Source organism: Schistocerca cancellata, chromosome 8 (genome assembly GCF_023864275.1).
Source record: "Schistocerca cancellata isolate TAMUIC-IGC-003103 chromosome 8, iqSchCanc2.1, whole genome shotgun sequence".
Taxonomy (NCBI): Eukaryota; Metazoa; Arthropoda; class Insecta; order Orthoptera; family Acrididae; genus Schistocerca; species Schistocerca cancellata.
The window spans coordinates 363710178-363728955 of record NC_064633.1 but is presented as its reverse complement, the minus strand read 5'-3'; the positions used below and the strand labels follow the sequence as shown (position 1 = coordinate 363728955).

General features: G+C 40.8%; 1 protein-coding gene across 1 annotated transcript in view; it reads right to left on the bottom strand.

Moving 5' to 3' along the window:
• Positions 1 to 18778, bottom strand: part of LOC126095271 (probable E3 ubiquitin-protein ligase HERC1) — an 814023-nt gene that overhangs the window by 638567 nt on the left and 156678 nt on the right. The window contains exon 14 of the mRNA XM_049910030.1: positions 11919 to 12074. Coding sequence (XP_049765987.1) covers positions 11919 to 12074 — 156 coding nt within the window. The remainder of the gene's footprint in view (positions 1 to 11918; positions 12075 to 18778) is intronic.

The following is an 18778-nucleotide window of genomic DNA, read 5'->3' as shown; positions in this document are numbered from 1 at the left end:
TTATCAGACCCTATGTTCCTTCTGCGCCCATCTCTCTACCCTTTGGCTCCTATCCCTGTGACTGTCCCTGCAGCAAGACTTGCCCTATGTACCCTCCTACCACCCCCTATAACAGACCTGTAACTGGCAAAACATATCCTAACAAAGGGAGAGCCACCTGCATGCCCTACAACATGACATTCATGACCTTGGCGCCTGTTTCTCCACAAGCACCATATAAAATCTTCCATTACACACAAGTTTCTCAGTACTGCACAGGTGGGAAATAACACTACAACATGTCTTTGATTCTCACCACCCACCTGGCCTTCATTTACGTTAGTTTCTTCCATCTCAGCCTTACTTCGCTGTAACTACTCTTTGCTTCACTCTGTTTTAGTTTTGTACATATTTCATTGTCTTTCCCATCTATTTCTCACTGCTGTTCTCCCACCTCTGTTACATACAATGCACTTAGTTTTTCACTCTTATTAACTTATGGATGATGTTTAAGCAGTAATCTCTGTCTGCCTATTACCCTGTGTTCCACCTTTTAAGCTCTCAGGTTTTCAAATCTCATCCTATGAAGTCCCCAACAATCAGTTTTTCCTTCTCATCCCTTATGTAAGTCTCCCCTCACCTGGAGTTCTGGGCGACTTTCCCGAAATCAACCCCTTTTCCTACACCTCTCCAGTCCTTTTCCTTCACTTCTCTTCCTTCCCTTTCAATCATTCTGCCAGAAGAAGGAGCCACTGGCTCTGAAAGCTTGCCAATTACAATAATCTTTTATGTGTGTGTTCTGTTGCCGCTTGGTGGGTAGATTTTTTATCTATCCAATTAAATAATTTTGTCATTAATTGATTGTTTGTGTTGTTATATCATAAGAAAACAATGAGGATTCCTTTTTCTTCGTTAATAATGAACATACTGACCAGTTACTTTATTTCAATAGGAAAATGTACATATGAAAAAACTATAGCTTTGGAAAATATAATATAACTGGATAGATATAAAAAATTTATTTCTCAAGTGGCAGCAGGGGAACTGCACATATAAATGTTAAGGAAATTTGCAAGTTTTGGAGGCAGTGGCTCCTTCTTCTGGCAAAAGGGTTAAGGGGAAGGAAGAGGAATTAAGAAAAAGGACTGACAAGATTTAAGAAATGGGTAGAGTTTGGAAAAGTCACCCAGAAACCTCAGATCAGGGAAGGTGCCCGAATGGGATGAAAAGAAAAGACTGATTGTTGGGCACTGCAGCTGATGAGATTAGAAAATCTGAGAGGTCAGAAGTGGAAGATAGGGTAATAAGCAAGACAGAGGTTACTGACAAAACTTCATGCAAGCGTTAAAAGAGCGGAAAGTTAAGGACATTGTCTGTGGTATAAGTGTAAGTGTGTGTGTGTGTGTGTGTGTGTGTGTGTGTGTGTGTGTGTGTGTTGGATGTGTGGAGGGAGGGGGGTTAAATGGCCAGAAAATAAAAGATATGAAAAACCAAATGGGACTGAAGAAAGGAATAGTTACTGAGAAGAAATACTGAGACTGAAGAAATTACTGTAAACTAAAGACAGGTGAGTGGCGAGAAATGAAGACATGTCATAATGCCCACTGCCACCTGCGGAGTTCTGAGAAGCTAGTGTCCAGGGAAGAGTACAGACAGCACATACAGTGGAATAGACACTGAGATCACAACTATCATGTTATAGAACATGCTCTGCAACAGGATATTGTGTGCTGCCAGTGTACACCCTCTGTCTATGCCCATTCATACTGACAACTTGGTGATAACCATACCAATCTAAAAAGCCCAGACAGTGTTTACATAACACCTGGTACATGACTTGTGTCATCCACAGTTGGCCCTCCTTTTTGTAGTGTATGTTTTGCCTTATACACAGCTGGTATAGGTGGTGGTATGAGAGTGCATAGGGCAAGTCTTACAGTGGGGACAGTCACAGGGGAAAGAGCCGTAGGGTTCAGAAATGGGTGCAGAAGGAGCACAGGGCATTGTCTGACCAGGATTTTGCAGAGACTGGAGGGTGGGGTGGGGTGGGGGGTGGGGAGTGAAAAGCTTGTAGGTGTGATGGGAAAATAGATCTAATTTCAGGGCATGATTTTAGGAAGTCATAGCCTTGTGTAAGTATCAGATTAATACATTTGAAACCAGGATAGTACTGAGTGACAAGAGGTGTATTGCCAAGCTTTTTTTGAAGGAATCAGCAGGAGCAGGATTAGATGTAAGGGCCGGAAATTCCGCTTCTGAATGAACTCACCTCGGCCTTCACTGGACGTAATTACCCCACTAGCCTCAGGAACTTTTCCAAACTTTATCCATTTCCTTAACCTCATTAGTCCTTTTTCTTTATCCCTCTTACTTCGCTTTCAACCCTCCTGCCAGGAGGAGGAGCCACTGGATCCAAAAGCTTGCAAACAATGCCTATGTATTGCAATGGTGCTGTCTCACTTATGGATTACAGTGGACATAAAAGTTTGCGAAAGTTTATATGTTGTAGATAATGTGCAAATCTTTCTTCGTTCACATACACTATTTGCTCATATAACCTAAACACACATGGCAACCAAGAGTTGACGTAAACTTATTTGTAACTTTTATATAAGTAATCACATAACTAGACTGGAGTAATACTAAAGGAGTGTTCATAAAACATAAATTTGCTTAATTATGACACTGAGCTCATCGTGTTGCCACTGTACTTACATTTGTAGATATTTGGTAATACATGCATATAATTTCAATTTTGAACAGATTTCCAGCTAACTAGTATGTATATTAACTTATCTGTCCACCTGACGTTTACTAACTTTCCATGCATTTTGTATCTGTTATGCCCTGGGTTTCATTCAGCTTTAATGATATTGTAAAATTCATAGAAAAAAAGAGACACCTGATATGGAGCTTAAACAAGAATTCAAAAGCAAAGGAGATGAAAGTGAATGACCAGACCAAAGAGTCAAGAAACAAAAAAACAAGAGACAAGAAACAAGAAAGGAGATGAAGATTAATTAGATTTGTTTGGGAAAAAAATTGCAAACAGTTACTCTTTATAGAGGCACCTGTAATAAATCTAGGCCTTTGCTGTTTCAGTTTGGCATGTGTCTACATAATTCCGATACTTAATTTTTTTTCCTTGTTACATGCATATTCTGGCTGAATCTCATGCATAAAGTTTGTGTGTGTGTGTGTGTGTGTGTGTGTGTGTGTGTAACATAACAGCCTTATATTCCAAATAGGAGTATATGAATCCAGAGATTTAGTCATACTCTATACACTATATCTTTCATTTTGTTATTTTATACTTATGTTTCTTCCTTTCACAGTTGTCATTCACTATCTGAAAATATTTGGAATAATTAAATGTCCTCTAAATAACAAGTCAGTTGTGCTTTACAAAATTACAATGGTTTGGAATTTCATTAACACATTCTGTTAAAACAATAATTTCTCATCCAAGAAGAAAATCATTCATTCGTGTAATATAGTTTCATAAAATGAATCAATAGAGAGTTCTAGCAAAAACACTGTAAATGTGATTTATTATTGGAAATGTAAACAGTTCAGTAGATAATAATCTTTAACAGGATTGGTAAGATAGTTGAATATATCTAATAATGTAACTTTAGGAGTGAAGTCTCTGTAACTGGTAGTAATTAAAATAGTGAAGCACTTCAGTACCAATTTGCATATCTAAAAAGTAATATTCAAAATGAATATTTTATGAAATTTTGCATAAAAAATCAAATTATGATAAAAACCTGTGTTCAACATACTCGTTTTATGGTAAAGCTTACTGCCATGCTCAAGTTTTCATGAACTTTTAATTTTTTGTTATAACTTTACAAACACAATTAATCTAAAAATGAGTTTGGCATCATAGACTTTTACATTTCTATTTAAGGACTGGCACACAGCCAAGCGGCAGTGGTTGTCAGTACATTTGTTGTATAGGATTTGTCAAGAAAGTAATGTGATTGCATTGAATTATTATTATTATTATTATTATTATTATTATTATTAATCTGATAGTTTCAACAACTTAAAATTCTTCAAAGTATGAGCCTTCTACATCAACACATTTTTGACAGTGTGACTTCCATGTATCATAAGGTTACACATTCCTGACATTGTCAGTTTGGCGGCGATCTGCAATGTATGATAACTAAAGCAACTTCACAAGTCAAGATCACTATAAAATCATTTTACTGGAAGACCAGTTTCGACATAGCTATGCTGTCATCATCGGTTCTTATGCCTTTTTACATGTTGTACGGGAAATTTTAGAGCATAAGATCCAATGATGACAGCATAGCTCTGTCAAAATTGGCCATCCCATAAAATGCTTTTTTAGTGCTCTTGGCTTGTGAAGTTTTCTTCAGTCATCCTATCATAACCTTTCTGGAACACATCAATTGGGATGCTCTTCAGAGAAACCATCGAAGTAGCTTGCATGCTGACACCAGCTCAAGATACTTTTCTTTGGGGTCCCTTTTCTACCAACGAAACACAAAAACATCTGCGGGGGTCAGGTCGAGACTGTAGAGTAGCTGCGGCACCATTGTCACATCAATCAGTGTCAGGTAGGCGGTGACAACAAAGGTGGTGTGAGCTGGTATGTTGTCGTGGTGCAACTTCCATGAAGGGTGGAACTCCTTTTGGATGCAAGCAACTCTGTGATTTAGTCTCTGAAGCACTTCCTTGTAAAATTAGTGTTTTTTGGAGAGATATTTATACACACATATTGCAGTGCTATCCACAATTGTCCTTGTTTTGTTGTTGCTGGGTACACTGAGCATGTACTAGTATAACATGATCTGTGGTTGTGGGGCGCCAAGCCATCATTGTGAATTCATTGGTGTGTCATCCAACCACCCACAAGCAATATTAGACCAATAACGTGTTACATCATCATGTTGAAATGTAGCACATCCATCAGGGTATTCTAGTGTCAGCAATGATTGCATGTCCAAACCACATATTTAGGCAATTACTGCATAATGTTGGTACATCACAATGAGGAATACTATGGCTTTAGCAGTCAGTGATTAACATATTTTTGGTTCTCACACACCTATAGCTAATACGACTGACAGTGGATATTGAATGGATACAAAGAAAAGCAGCACAAATGACCATAGGTTTGTCCATCAATAGGAGATATCAGGAAGATGCTAAAAGAACTGAATTGGCAAACACATGCAGATAGACTATCCCAAGAAAACTACTTAGAGTGTTTCTAGAATCAACTTTAAGTGATTAATCCAGGAATTTATTACAACCTCTTATATATTGCACAGATAGGGATCTCAAAGACAAGATTAGACTACATGCAACACACACAGAGGCATTTAAGCAGTCATCCTTCCTGCTAACCATACTTGAAAGGAATGGTAAAAATCTGTAGTAACTGGTGCACTGGAAAGTACCCTCTGCCATACATTGCACAGTGGTTTGCAGACAGCACTCTACGGAGTGAGCAACTGGTGACTCAGAAAAAAGGAGCGGTAGTTCTTCGGATCCAAAATGTGTCTCTGGTGATATAAGTGAGAACAACACGGAGTCTATGGCAGTCTGCTGCAACAGTATCCCATGCTGAAATAGTCACTGTGGCACAGGCCATTAGAGTAAGAAATTTCCTTCAAGTTGCAGAAAAACATGCTGTAAGTAATGCATATATATGTGTTTACATACCTTACAGTTTTTGTCATCCATGAAAAGAATAGAAAGTGAAGAATGACCAGCTCTTTATAATATAAGGTAATTGTATATATAAAAAATCTACTCACCAAGCAACGGCAGAATACATACATAAAAGAAGGTTATAACTGGGCAATAGAGATGGGGGATCCGCTCTTGAACTAATTCATAGAGTTGCATCTTTCAAAGGAGTGAACAATCAGTGATTCAGAAAAAAAGAACGGTAGCTCCAAACGTTTCCCATGGCAGAGAGAGAGAGAGAGAGAGAGAGAGAGAGAGAGAGAGAGAGAGAGAGAGACGGAGCATATCAGCAGCGCCTCTGCTGGTCAGAGCACAGTGCACGCCACACAACACAGCCAGCGCCGGCCTCTGCCCTGCTTCTACCTTGGCTGCCTGCATTGTGCAGTGCTCCATTGGATTTTGTGTTTCACATATGCCGTGCTGTCTCTGTGCGTCGTCTGCCGTGTGCAGTGTCGCACTCTGTTGGTGATCGTTTCAGTCGCACGTCCTGCCCTCTGGGCAGCTGATGCGAGCAACAGGACAGAGAGCCACCTAGCGGATAACATAGGAACTACTTGCAACAACCTGCTCGCAAGGGAACGGACGATTTGTCTCTGAGCGGGTGAGTTCACCGCTCCCCCCCCACCCTCGGAACTCGCCCGTTCAACGCTCACCCCACCGTCTCGACTCTAGCCAGAGCGTTGAGCAAAGCGATTCAGGTGTCACTCTGGTCGCTGCGGTCTCAGCTCACGCAATAATACAGCTCGCGGCTCGACCTACTCGACTCAGCGCCTCTGCATCGGAGTTCGTCCCTACTGGATATTGTTCTTCGTAGTAATACCGCTATGTATATTACATTATTATGTTATGTATACATCAATTGTTTTTATTTTATTTTTATTTGTTTAAACTGATTAGATTAGGTTCCTGATGACTCCTCTTACTATAGGATTTTTATTATGGACACTCGAATTTACGCTTTAATTACGAGCGAACCGATAAATGTATCGCAAAATGTGATACACCAATATTTTCCTTGTTTTATTCTGCGTAAGGCTATAAGCAGCACTTTCGTTTTACAGTCAAATTTATATTTTGCGATTTTAGGCGTCTTCGGAAGGAAACGTTCACTTTAAAAATATATGGCTTGCGATGTATTTATATGAGGTTAATGAAATTTTAATACATTATAGCCAAATATATTGTTAATGTAAATCTCAAGTTATGAAATTTTCCGATCACCCAAAAAGCCACGATAGTGCAAAATAAATCAATAATCAAAAACTTTGTCATATCGTGGAAATTTCTATAAACAATACAAAATTCTTACTCATTATCTGTGTTCAAGATCAAAATACAGGTATAGTACTGGAATAAACCAAGTTTAAAGGGCAATGTGCCTTCCATTTATTTTCTACTGTAAATGAGTGGTGAGTCATGAAAAAGAGCTAATTCATTTCAGGGAGTGAACAGTTCTGATCCAATCTCTGAAAGGAACAGTTTTGCCCATCTCTACTGGGCAAGCTTTCGGAGCCAGAATGGTTGAAGGAGAAGGAAGAGGGGAGAAGGAAAAGGAGTAGAGAGCTCTACAAAAAGTAGTAGATGTTGTAAAAGTCACCCAGAACTGCGGGTCAGGGGACACTTACTGGATGGGATGTGAAGGAAAGACTCAGATCTTTATAATGCTGCATTAAAGCAGCAAAATCTCTCTCTCTCTCATCTTTTATTTCTGTTCTTGACATGAAAAGATAGTTTGCAAGGAGCATGCAGTAGCTCACATTGGAGCAAGAGAGCTGCAACAAACTGACTCGCAGAGCTACTTCTCCACCCTCCACTTCCCTAGCACTCATGACTCAGCACAAAGTGGCTCATAGGTGAAATAGCTCCTGCCAGCTCCCCATCATTTGCCAATCACTCATTGCTGTTGACTCCAAATGGTGTGTATTGCAGGGTGACTCTTGTGTCACCCTGTTCTTTGCTCTCTTGGCTCTTTCACTGACTCAGCTTGCAGCATTCCTGGCTCCTTCACTGGTTCAGTTCACTGTTTGATCAATTCTCTCTTCAGACAGCATTCTCCACTTGAATTCAGCTCATTGTGAATATTGTTTATTATAAGAAAATGCAACAATGTGTATTTTTAAATTTTATACACATGTTAGTGTGTATATAGATTACAAAGTACAAAGTGCATATATCTGTCCTCATTTTAAGTTTTTACTATTTAAAAAAGTGAATCTTAATAGTGAGTAAAATTTTTCCATATAATGTATTTTTCATTGTTTCAGGATATGTCAAGCACACTGCTTTTGCCTAGAAGACCATCATGCGATATGGGATATAATTTTACCAATAGGATTTTAAAAGAGGAAAAAGCTATTATTGCACGCAGAAATAACCTCTGGCTCGAAGAAACTGAGCAGGATTGCATTCATTTGATGATTCTAGAGCAGACATTGGAGAAACCATTTCGCACGAATTGTCATACTGATGTCTGTTTCCACTTCAGATGAAGTTCTCCTTCCAGAAAGTCGAAGTGAGTCACAGTCTGTAGACAGCCTTCCACTATCATTTGGATCCTGAAGAGATACTAATTTATTTATTTACTTATTTATTTATGTGATGCAGTCGTCTCAACTGATTTTCATTTGCAACAAATCTTAAGTAAATTTGCCAATGTTATAAAGCTGATCACATTAAATAAAATTATGTCATATTCATAACATTTAAAAAAAAAATTATAATCATGCTCTACCCAAATTATAGTTCACAAACACTTTAGTGCACAGTTATCTGATAAAACTCAATGATTTGCCTGCTGCAAAGGCAATGATGGGTGGACAACTATGAATAATATCAGTTTCTATGCACTCATGGCATAAATTGTAGATGAGAAGATTTAAAGCAGTACCTTCTTGAGTTGATACAGACCTGATGTATGGTGACTATTTTCATACATCATATAATTGACTAGCACTAAAAGAAAGAACAGGAACTTGTTATAAAATGGGTGTACTTCAGAATGAATTAGCAGCTCACGAGTGACGCTCAGATGGCTCAGTTGGTAGAGCAATGGCCCACGGAAGCCAAAGAGCCCAGATTTGAGTTCCAATGTGGCGCACAGTTTTAATCTGCCAGAAAATTTCAAGAGGTGCACTTGTTTCAACTGCAACAAGACTGTTGTGCAAAACTGTCATCATTCAAAAGGTAAGACAAAATCTACAATGAGGGAATTTAGAGTCTTCCTAAAACACATGTTACGCCAATGATATAACTCATAAAATTTTAAGTAAAACAATGGTATGAGCAAAGACTGCCACTCACCATAGGATAATGGCACTGAGCAAAGGGCAGGTACTTAAACAAGAACTCGAGTACTGTACTGAGATTATGAACTTATGTTCTTCTTCAGAACACAACAAAATCATACACAGTATAAATCTACTACTACATTCCCAAAATTAACATTTTCTCATCGTTTACAACATTTTTTATGACTCCTATCAAATTTCCTATGTTCACAATGTTAATTCGTACCCAATTTTCTGTCAACATATTTACGATTTTCCAGCAACTTATGCTTTATGAAAAAATGTTCATGGAGCAAAAGGTGACATATTTGATGTAATATGACACTGGTTAAGAATAATTAATAAAAAATGGTTAAGAATAATTAATAAAAGACTTGAAAAAGTAATGGAGGAGAATCTTGGCAAGGAGCAGTTTGGCTTTAGACAGAATACGGGCACCAGAGATGCAATAGGGCTCCTATGAATCTTGGGAGAAAGGTTTATTGAAAAAGGAAGAGACCTATATATGTGCTTCATCGATCTAGAAAAGGCATTTGACAATGTGGTTTGGGACAAGCTGGTGACTATAATGAGGGAAAAGAGAGCGGACTGGAAAACCAGAAGACTTATAAACTCATCATATCTTAATCAAAAGTTTCAGTTAAAGTGAGAGGAGAAAGTACAAACTGGAACAGACTAGGAAAAGGAGTAAGACAAGCATGCTGTTTATCACCTACTCTTTTCAACCTCTACTTGGAAAATATGACTGACCAATGCTCATTAGATGACAAAGGAGTAGAAATTGGAGGAAGAAGAGTAGGGTGTTTGAGATTTGCTGATGACATGGTCCTTCTAGCCACAGGGGAAAAAGAATTACAGGATTTGGTGGACACCATTGCAACTAACGGAAAAAAATATGGAATGAAAATTAACACAAATAAAACAAAAGTATTGGCACTAGGAGGAAATAAGGAAATAAAAATTATGCTGAATGGAGAAACACTAGAACAGGTGCAAAATTTTAAGTATCTTGGAAGCAGGATACCAACTGGAAGTGCACCATAGAAATTAAAACAAGGATAGAAATGGCAAAAGAGGCGTTTTATAAGAAAAGGAGAATCTTCTGCAGCGGTCTGGACAGAGAACTCAGAAAGAGACTCATAAAATGTCTTGTATGGAGTGTTCTTCTATATGGCGCAGAAACATGGACTATGAGGAAAAAAAAGACAGAGCAAGGCTGGAGGCTTTTGAGATCTGGACATGGCGGAAGATGGAAAGAATAAGTTGGATGGACAGAGTTAAAAATGAAGTGGTACTGAGAAGAGTGGGAGAGAAAAGACAGTTACTACATGTAATAAAGAGAAGAAAAAGAAATTGGATTGGGCATATATTAAGAAAGAATGACGGACTGATAAAAACAGTTTTAGAAGGTTATGTAGAAGGGAAAAGGAAGCGAGGAAGGAAGAGATTCCAGATACTGGATGACATGATGGACGGTACAACATACAGCAGCCTTAAGAAGGAAGCAATGGATCGCAGAAAATGGAGAGGCAAAGGACCTGCTAATATAGCAATAACTGATGATGATGATGATGATGATGATGATGATGATGACACTGGTATGGCATTGGCCTTTGCGTAGTGTTTACAAACGTTATACGGTTAAGTTTCTTGACACTGGGGAATTTTACTCAACAGATCTGAACTGGTAAATATCAAAACAATTTGTCCTTTATCTCCTGCCACTTGCCACTACCATCCTCCACTTGGTGTGGTGGCTGATGGGAGTAACTAGGATCATTCAAATAATAACCGATCACAATAGTTTTCAGTCTCTGCTGTGCATGCCCAACTTTGTGATTGTCGCGATCACAATGACACTTTGAACACACGTTTCACATGTTTGACCACTTGTGACACTAGTTGACACCTTTGTGTTGCTCAAATGTTTCTGGTTTACATAATGAAACACTGCACCAGTTAAGTATTTTTTCATGCTTAGCAAAACGTATTTCAAGAATTTATTCTCATTGTCAAGTGCAAATATTTATGTAAGTATTTTTTTATGTTTAACACTGTGTGTGGGGGGGGGGAGGTGGGGGGGGGGGGGGGGAGGGGGGCTGGCCGCTCGCATGCATGTGGTTTTCTGCATAACAGAGCATGCACAGTACCTTATAGCCTCAAAAAGGTGACTAGATTGTGACAGACACAGTATGCAAACATCACCCAAAATACTTATGTAAACATCTGTGCTTGACAATAAGAATAAATCCTCAAATAGTATCATGCTAACCATGAAAAGATACGTAACTGATGCAGTGTTTCATTATTTAAATAAAGAATTAGACATTTCCAGGTTTTCCAAAAACTTTAATCATGACAAAAGAAATTAAATCAAATGTTTCGACTTCCCAGACAGTTACCTTTTCCATTTATGTCAGCGGGTAAACATAGTATAAAATTCAGATTAACTTTTATCGGTTAACAAACAAGTCTCTAATGAATATTTTGATACCTATTATGTACATGTATCATACCAAAAAATAAATAAATAAATAAATAAAAATAAAATAAAATTAAAATAAAATAAAATAAAAAATGCAGCGGAGTGGGATGCTATATGCAACTTTTACTGCTTAAAAAGTTAGCTATATTATCTCACTCCTGTGGCCCTACTGGGGTCTCTCTCTCTCTCTCTCTCTCTCTCTCTCTCTCTCTCTCTCTCTCTCTCACTCTCTCGCCTCGCGCCCCCCCCCCCTTCTCTTTCTGTCCCCCTTGTCCAATTTACACATGCAAGCATGTGCCCCCCCCCCTCCTTCCCCCCCCCCCCCCCCCCCCCCCCACACACACACACAAATAAAAGAACTGGAGCAAATATACAACCATTGTGAGGCCAAAGTTCTATGAAAATAACAGAAAAGTTAAATGACTGTTACAGTTTACCAGTTCCATGTTTTTCGAACCCATACAGCAGTATGCCAGTAGATGGTCTTGCAAAGATGAAAGCAGGTGCTTTAAATTAGGTATAGGTGTAGATTTATCTGATACGATTGGTTCCATTTCATCACTATTTTGAACCAATGCACTAAGATTGTCCAGCTGAAACAAACAGAAATAATCGAATATATAAGATATTATTGATACTAACATACTTACTAAAATAATTCTATTCAAATTTAATGAACCTGTAACAAATCCTACCAGATGAGTGCACATTTTTTAAGTATATATATTTCAAATAAACCAAGACATACATTGCATATTATGAGACATAAAATCGGATTTTCACAGTTTAGGAAAATGTATCCAGGGTGAAAACATACTTTAGTAATGCAAATCATGACAATGTAAAGAATGGTTAAAGTTCAATGAAATTTCAATGTTGTGACCACTAAAGATAAGAGTTATAGCTCAGATGGAGAAGAATGGGAACATGAAGTAGCCATACCCTCTTTACAGAATAGTCATATGGCATGATTTTGGGAACTACAAAAAACTCAAAAAAATTATAGCTGGAATAAGACTTAAAAGCCAGTCTTTGCAAATACAAATCAAAAGACTCTCATTAATCCCCCCCCCCCCCCCCCCCCCATTTCATTCACGACAACGTGAAGCCTTAAATTACACACTGACACTACACAAATCAATATAGAAAGAAGCAATTGTTTGACAAACAGTATGTTAAAGTCAAAATTCTCCATAAATTGAGAATCCTAAACTGCATACTTTTGAGGTAAGGAACTAGCATTCAAAAATTAATATTTATTTTACACATTACCAGAGTCTATTTACCATACAGAAGACACACCAAGTAGCAGACAGACACAGAAGACACTCACATATAGCTTTCAACCACAGCCTTAATCAGTAAAAGAGACACACGCAAACCATTCACACACACATCATTTGGGATGCAAGCAGCAATTTGGAGGCAGTAGGGCAGGGGACGGGGAAAGGATAGCAGTGTATGCGTGGGGAGAGAGAAGAATGCTGTTTGGTGGGGAGTGCAGGGACTAGCCTGCCAACAGGTGCAACGTCAGGAGGTCATGGAGCAAAGAGGTGCGGAAAAAAGGAGCAAAAAAAGTGAAGAGCAGGGAAAGACAGGCAGCTGCAAATAAACAGGGTGGGAGATCAAAACAGCGAGGAGATGATAGGACAGATGGGGTGGAAACTGTTGGGTGGAGAGTGAGTGGAGAGTATGTTACCATAGGTTGAGTCCAGGATAATTACCGGAGTAGAGTATGTGTTGTAAGGTTAACTCGCATCTGCTCAGTTCGGAAAAGCTGGTGGTGGACAGAAGGATCCAGATGGCTTGGGTAGTGAAGCAGCCATAGAAATCAAGTGTGTTATGTTCAGATGTGTGCCATGCCACAGGGCGGTCTACTTTGCTCTTGACCACAGTTTGGCAGTGGCAGTTCATCCTGGTGGACAACTGGTTGGTAGTCATATCAATATAAAAGCTGTCCAATTATTGCAGCAGAGCTGCCTAGCTGACTTTTTCAACTTGCCACATCCCCCACAACTCCCCACCAACCCTCCACCAAATCCAAATCCAGAGACAAAACATTCATGTAACACTGTTATTAACCTTTCCAACAAAAACCCTCAGCTCCACAGCAGTTTCAGTCCTATCCACAGGCCTCATCTTTGGCCCTACAACCAAATTTAACCATGCTGGATGTGTCAAAGACCTACTCTCCTTCTACTGATGCCTGCAATGGAAGCATTCCTTAGCCACCAATCCCTCCAACCAAAAACTGAACTCTGCCTCTTCCAGTTCATACCACCATCCAACCGTGATCCCCCCCAACCCCTGCTCATCACCTTCCAGGAATTCCTTACCTCCAACTTAGCCTCACCATCCTTCCCCAGGTCCCTTCTTCATATCACACACAACTTCAAAACAAATCATGACCTAATCATCCTACCTGCAGACAAAGGTTCCACCACTGTTGTTATGAATTGCAGAGGCTACCTGGAACTAGGCCCCCACCAATTATCTGACTCCTCCAGCTATGAACTCTGCTAGGGTGATCCCATCCCTGAAGTCCAACACAAACTCCAATCACTGCTTAAAGTCTTAGGCCCTTCCCAGAACATCTCCCCTGAATCCATTTCCCTCCTCACCCCTATGACATCCCGCACACCCAACTTCTACATCCACAAACCCAACAATCCTGGATGCTCGACTGTGGCTGATTATTGTGGCCCTACTGAAAGAACTTTGGCCCTCACTGACCAACAACTCTAACCAAGCGCTCATAATCTAGACTCCCACAGCAAAGACACCAACTACTTCCTTCACCAATTCTCCACCATCCCCCACCTCATTATCTCCTGGATCTTGACTCATCACTGTTGATGCCATCTCCCTGAACACCAACATACCTCTTGCTCATGGCCTTACCACTGTTGAACGATACCTTTCTCAACATCCTTCAGACTCCAAACCCACTATCTCATTCCTCAATACACCTTACTAACTTTATCCTACCCACAACTACTTCTCATTTGAAGGGAAGGTATATAAACAAATCCACAGTACAGCGATGGGCACCCACGTAGCACCCTCCTATGCCAACCTTCTTATTGACCATCTAGAGGAGATGTTCCTAGCCTCCCAAAATACAAAACCTCTAGTCTGGTACAGGATCACTGACAATACCTTCATGATCTGGACTCAGGGCCAAGACACCCTATTTTCTTTCCTTCACAATCTCAATACCTTCTCTCCCATCCACTTCACATGGTCCTCCTAAACCGAGCATGCCACCTTTCTAGATGTTGACCACCTCCTCTCTGATGGCTCCATCTGCACCTCTGTCCACATTAAACCCACCAACTACAAACATTACCTACATTCGGACAGCTGTCATCCCTTTCACGCCAAAAATTCCATCTCATATGGCCTGGCTATGTAGGGATGGCAGATCTGCATTGACAAAAACTCCATTGCTCAGTATGCTGAGGGTTTTACCAAGGCCTTCACAGACAGCCACTGACCCCCCCCCCCCCCACAGTCGGCAAGTGATCTCCTGTGCCATTTCCCCTCATACCCCCAACCCTCCTACCCCTCCAAGAATCTGCCACAAAGGAGTGTCCCCTTCATCATCCAGTACCACCTTGGTCTGGAACAACTAAACCACATCCTACGGCAGGGCTATGATTACCTATCAACGAGCCCTGAAATGGGAGACATCCTACCTGATATACTTCCCACCCTCCTAAAATGGTGTTCCATCACCCATCCAACCTCTACAACAATCCTAGTCCACCCCTATGCCACTCCCAATCCCAATACCTTGCCACAAGGATTATATCCCTGTGGAAGACACAGGTGCAAAACCTGCCCAATCCACCCACCCAGCACTTCCTATTTGAGTCCTGTCACAGATTTATCCTACCCCATCAGAGTGCAGGCCACCTGTGAAAGTAGCATTGTCATTTACCAGCTCTGCTGAACCACTGCACAGTTTTTTATATCACTATGATTACCAACCAGCTGACCACCAGGATGGAGGGCCACCGCCAAACTGTGGTCAAGGGCTAAGTAGACTATCCTGTGGCACAGCACCCAGCTGAACATAACACACTTGACTTCAATTGCTGCTTCCCTACCCTAGCTATCTGGATCCCTCCCTCCACCACCAGCTTTTCTGAACTGCACAGATGGAAGTTATACTTACAACACATATTCCGCTCCCATAATTATTCGGACTCAACCTTCGGCAACATACTGTCCCCACACTCTCCACCCAACAGTATCCATTCCCTCTGTCCTATCATCTCCTTCCCATTCTCATCTCCCCACTGTTTATTTCCAGCCCTCTGAAAACCCATTCGCCCATCTTTCCCCACTCCTTTCCTTTTTTGTTCCTTTCTTCCCCATCTCTCTGCCCCACAATTTCCTGATGCTGTGCCTATTTGCAGGCTAGTCCCTGCACAATTCACCAGACATCGTTCGTCTCTCTCTCTCCACCTGTTTACTACTATGTCTTCCCCTTCCCCTTCCCCTTCCCCACTCCCTACAGACTGCTGCTTGTATCCCATGTGATATTGCTTTCCAGCCCAAGATGCTGGAGTTGGCAGTTGTGTGTGCATGATGCAGGAATTGTGCTTGTCCGTGTGTGTGTGTGTGTGTGTGTGTGTGTGTGTGTGTGTGTGTGTGTGTGTGTGTGTATGTGTGTGGCTGTCTGCAACTTGACTTGTCTTCTTTTCGGTAAGTAGCAATCTGTCTTTTCATACATTGTTGATATTCCTACCAGGAGTTTCCACTGTTTGATTATCGGAGTATGTAGTACAAAGAGACTGGAACAATAAAACAGGGAACTAGTTTGACGTACAAAACAGCCAAAGTTGCAAAATTCAGTTTTTTTCTTTTTTTATGTAACTGATGACTAGTTTCAAGTTAACTCATTTTCAAATCAATGCATGTTATGTAGTATCCTCATTGCCACTGTAGAGTCTTGTACCATAAGGAAGCAAGGAAGAGGATGTTGTTATGGGTGGACGGTATCCTCTTTCTACAACACAAATGCACAGGTGGATTAATACAGTTCTTTATTTACTGGTATTGGAAACATTTACTTAACTGGAACAGAATCCATGTGTTGTGGTACAAGCTTATCAGTAATAATCCTCTTGCAGACATATTGGTAATCTTGCTATTACAAACTTTAGTCTCACTGCTGGTCCCGCTATAGTCACTAATCTGGTCGCTATGTACTGTCGTAGACTGAGTGAGTCAGTGAGGCCCTTCTGTCAGCAGCAACAGCCTAAATACATGCTGTTGAGAGGGTTTTGGCAGCATGTTGCTTGTCAGTATATCTCTGGCCTCTCTCGTGATAGGCGCACTTGATCCAGCGCCTACTATCGATCTTTGTGCTACATTTTTGCCGACTGGTGTGCTGGGGACAGCTTATGCCAGCACATGTAAAGATTGTACATACACTTATTTTGAAGTCGTGTTTTTTGTGGTTCTTTTTTTTTTAAGTACTTGGCTCTGATTTCTATATCAAAATGATTAACACATGCTGCTATCCCATTGTTAACCCAGCATGCTGGAAATCCATAAAAAAAGAAAACTTTCCAAACAGCTATCTAAGATCATAGAAGACACTAATGAAAGTTATCGTTGCTCCATTACTGCATCAAGAAGACTAATGAAAGTGGTGACTTGCTATTGGGAAGATATATTGAATTCCTAGAATTGGAAGAACATATTTCTGAACACAGTAGGCACCTACGGAGAACTTGTTTTGAAGAGAAGGCAGATTAGGGTTAAACAAACACTTAACGTGAAGTCAGCTCAGAATGGAGAAGCAAGGGGAAGGAAATCAAGATCCTCTAAATCTGAGTGCAATGCCTCAATCAATGAGCCATTTTGCTTGGTAGCTTTGAATTCAAGTGACAAGTCACTGCAGAACTTTTGGATTTTTAGCCAGATACCTGTCATTCACTCATTTCTGGAACACAAAAATCACACATACACACTAACTGAAATGCAAGGAGGAAGTAATACACAACTGAGTACTCTCAAACTAACGAAAAATTGAGAGAATAATTTTAAAAAAACCAACCCTTTAAGATAAGTATTGGATGAAGCCTTTTTCAGAGCTATAGGGCGCGCGCTCACACACACACACACACACACACACACACACACACACACACACACACACACACCTGTACAATTACATTGCGCCAGGTAATCGCATTGTACGATTGCTGCAGCTTAACAGGGTTGAGGGTGTTTGTGACAGATGGAGTACGGAGGAGACAAAGAAACTGGAAGAAGAGGAAGGGGGGGATGAGGAATCTTTGGGAAAGGGTGGTGGCCGATTGGAAAGGAGAGGCAGTAGATTCACGGGATAGTCAGATGTGAGCTTGAACCTTCATCCTCCCGAAAGGGAGTCCAGTGTGCTAATAACTGCGCCACCTTGCTCGGTAATAATGATAAAAATTTTTATTGCATTCTGCTTCCGTCATTCTAACTTAGCCTCAGGCAGAGGTGCAAGCAGTGACACAAACTACTCCGGAGTATGTGTGCTTGGCTCCCACACTATTATGCTGCGCTAGGGAAACCACCACAGTAAATTGCTGAGTGAGAGATGCCAACTTTCTGCCACAAACCAGCCAATGGAGGGACAGGGTGTCATCATGTGAGGTATGCAAGAGAGTCAGTGAGATAGCAGCCACAACAGTGGGTTGGTCTCTTGCCTCCCAGCTTCTTTACCCACTGGATGTGTCCACATGCCCTTCCTATTGAGAGCGAAATGCTCTTTGCATACCATGTGTGGTTCACTCCACGGCCATAGCAGTTTTCATGAATATTGTACACATTAGTGGTACTTCTTGTGAATGAAACCCATTTTTCCCTGACTCCTGGCATTTCTCATTTTACATGTAGAAGAAACATCCTGGATGCCCACCTGAGCTCCTGATACCCATCATGACAGGAACAAACTGGTTCCAAAAGCAGTATCTTTCCCACTGTTCGATCCAAATATATATTTTCTTGCTGATCCTATGTGCTGGCAACCACAGTGACACTTAGCAGTTTGCTGCCACAGGCTGCTTAGCTGTTTGCACTAGATGTGCCTTCTGGCGCATGACAAAATGTCAGGCCATGACGGTTCAATCAAGCGTGCCAGTGCACTATATGGCCACATGCCGCTAAGTGTCGCATCCCATGCCAGGGCAGGCCACCGGCAGTAGAACAGTCACAGGGCAGTCGCCTCTCCAGCTGCTCCCAATGCTATCACTTTTGCCACTGACACCACCTTCGTCGCCGTGTGATGTAA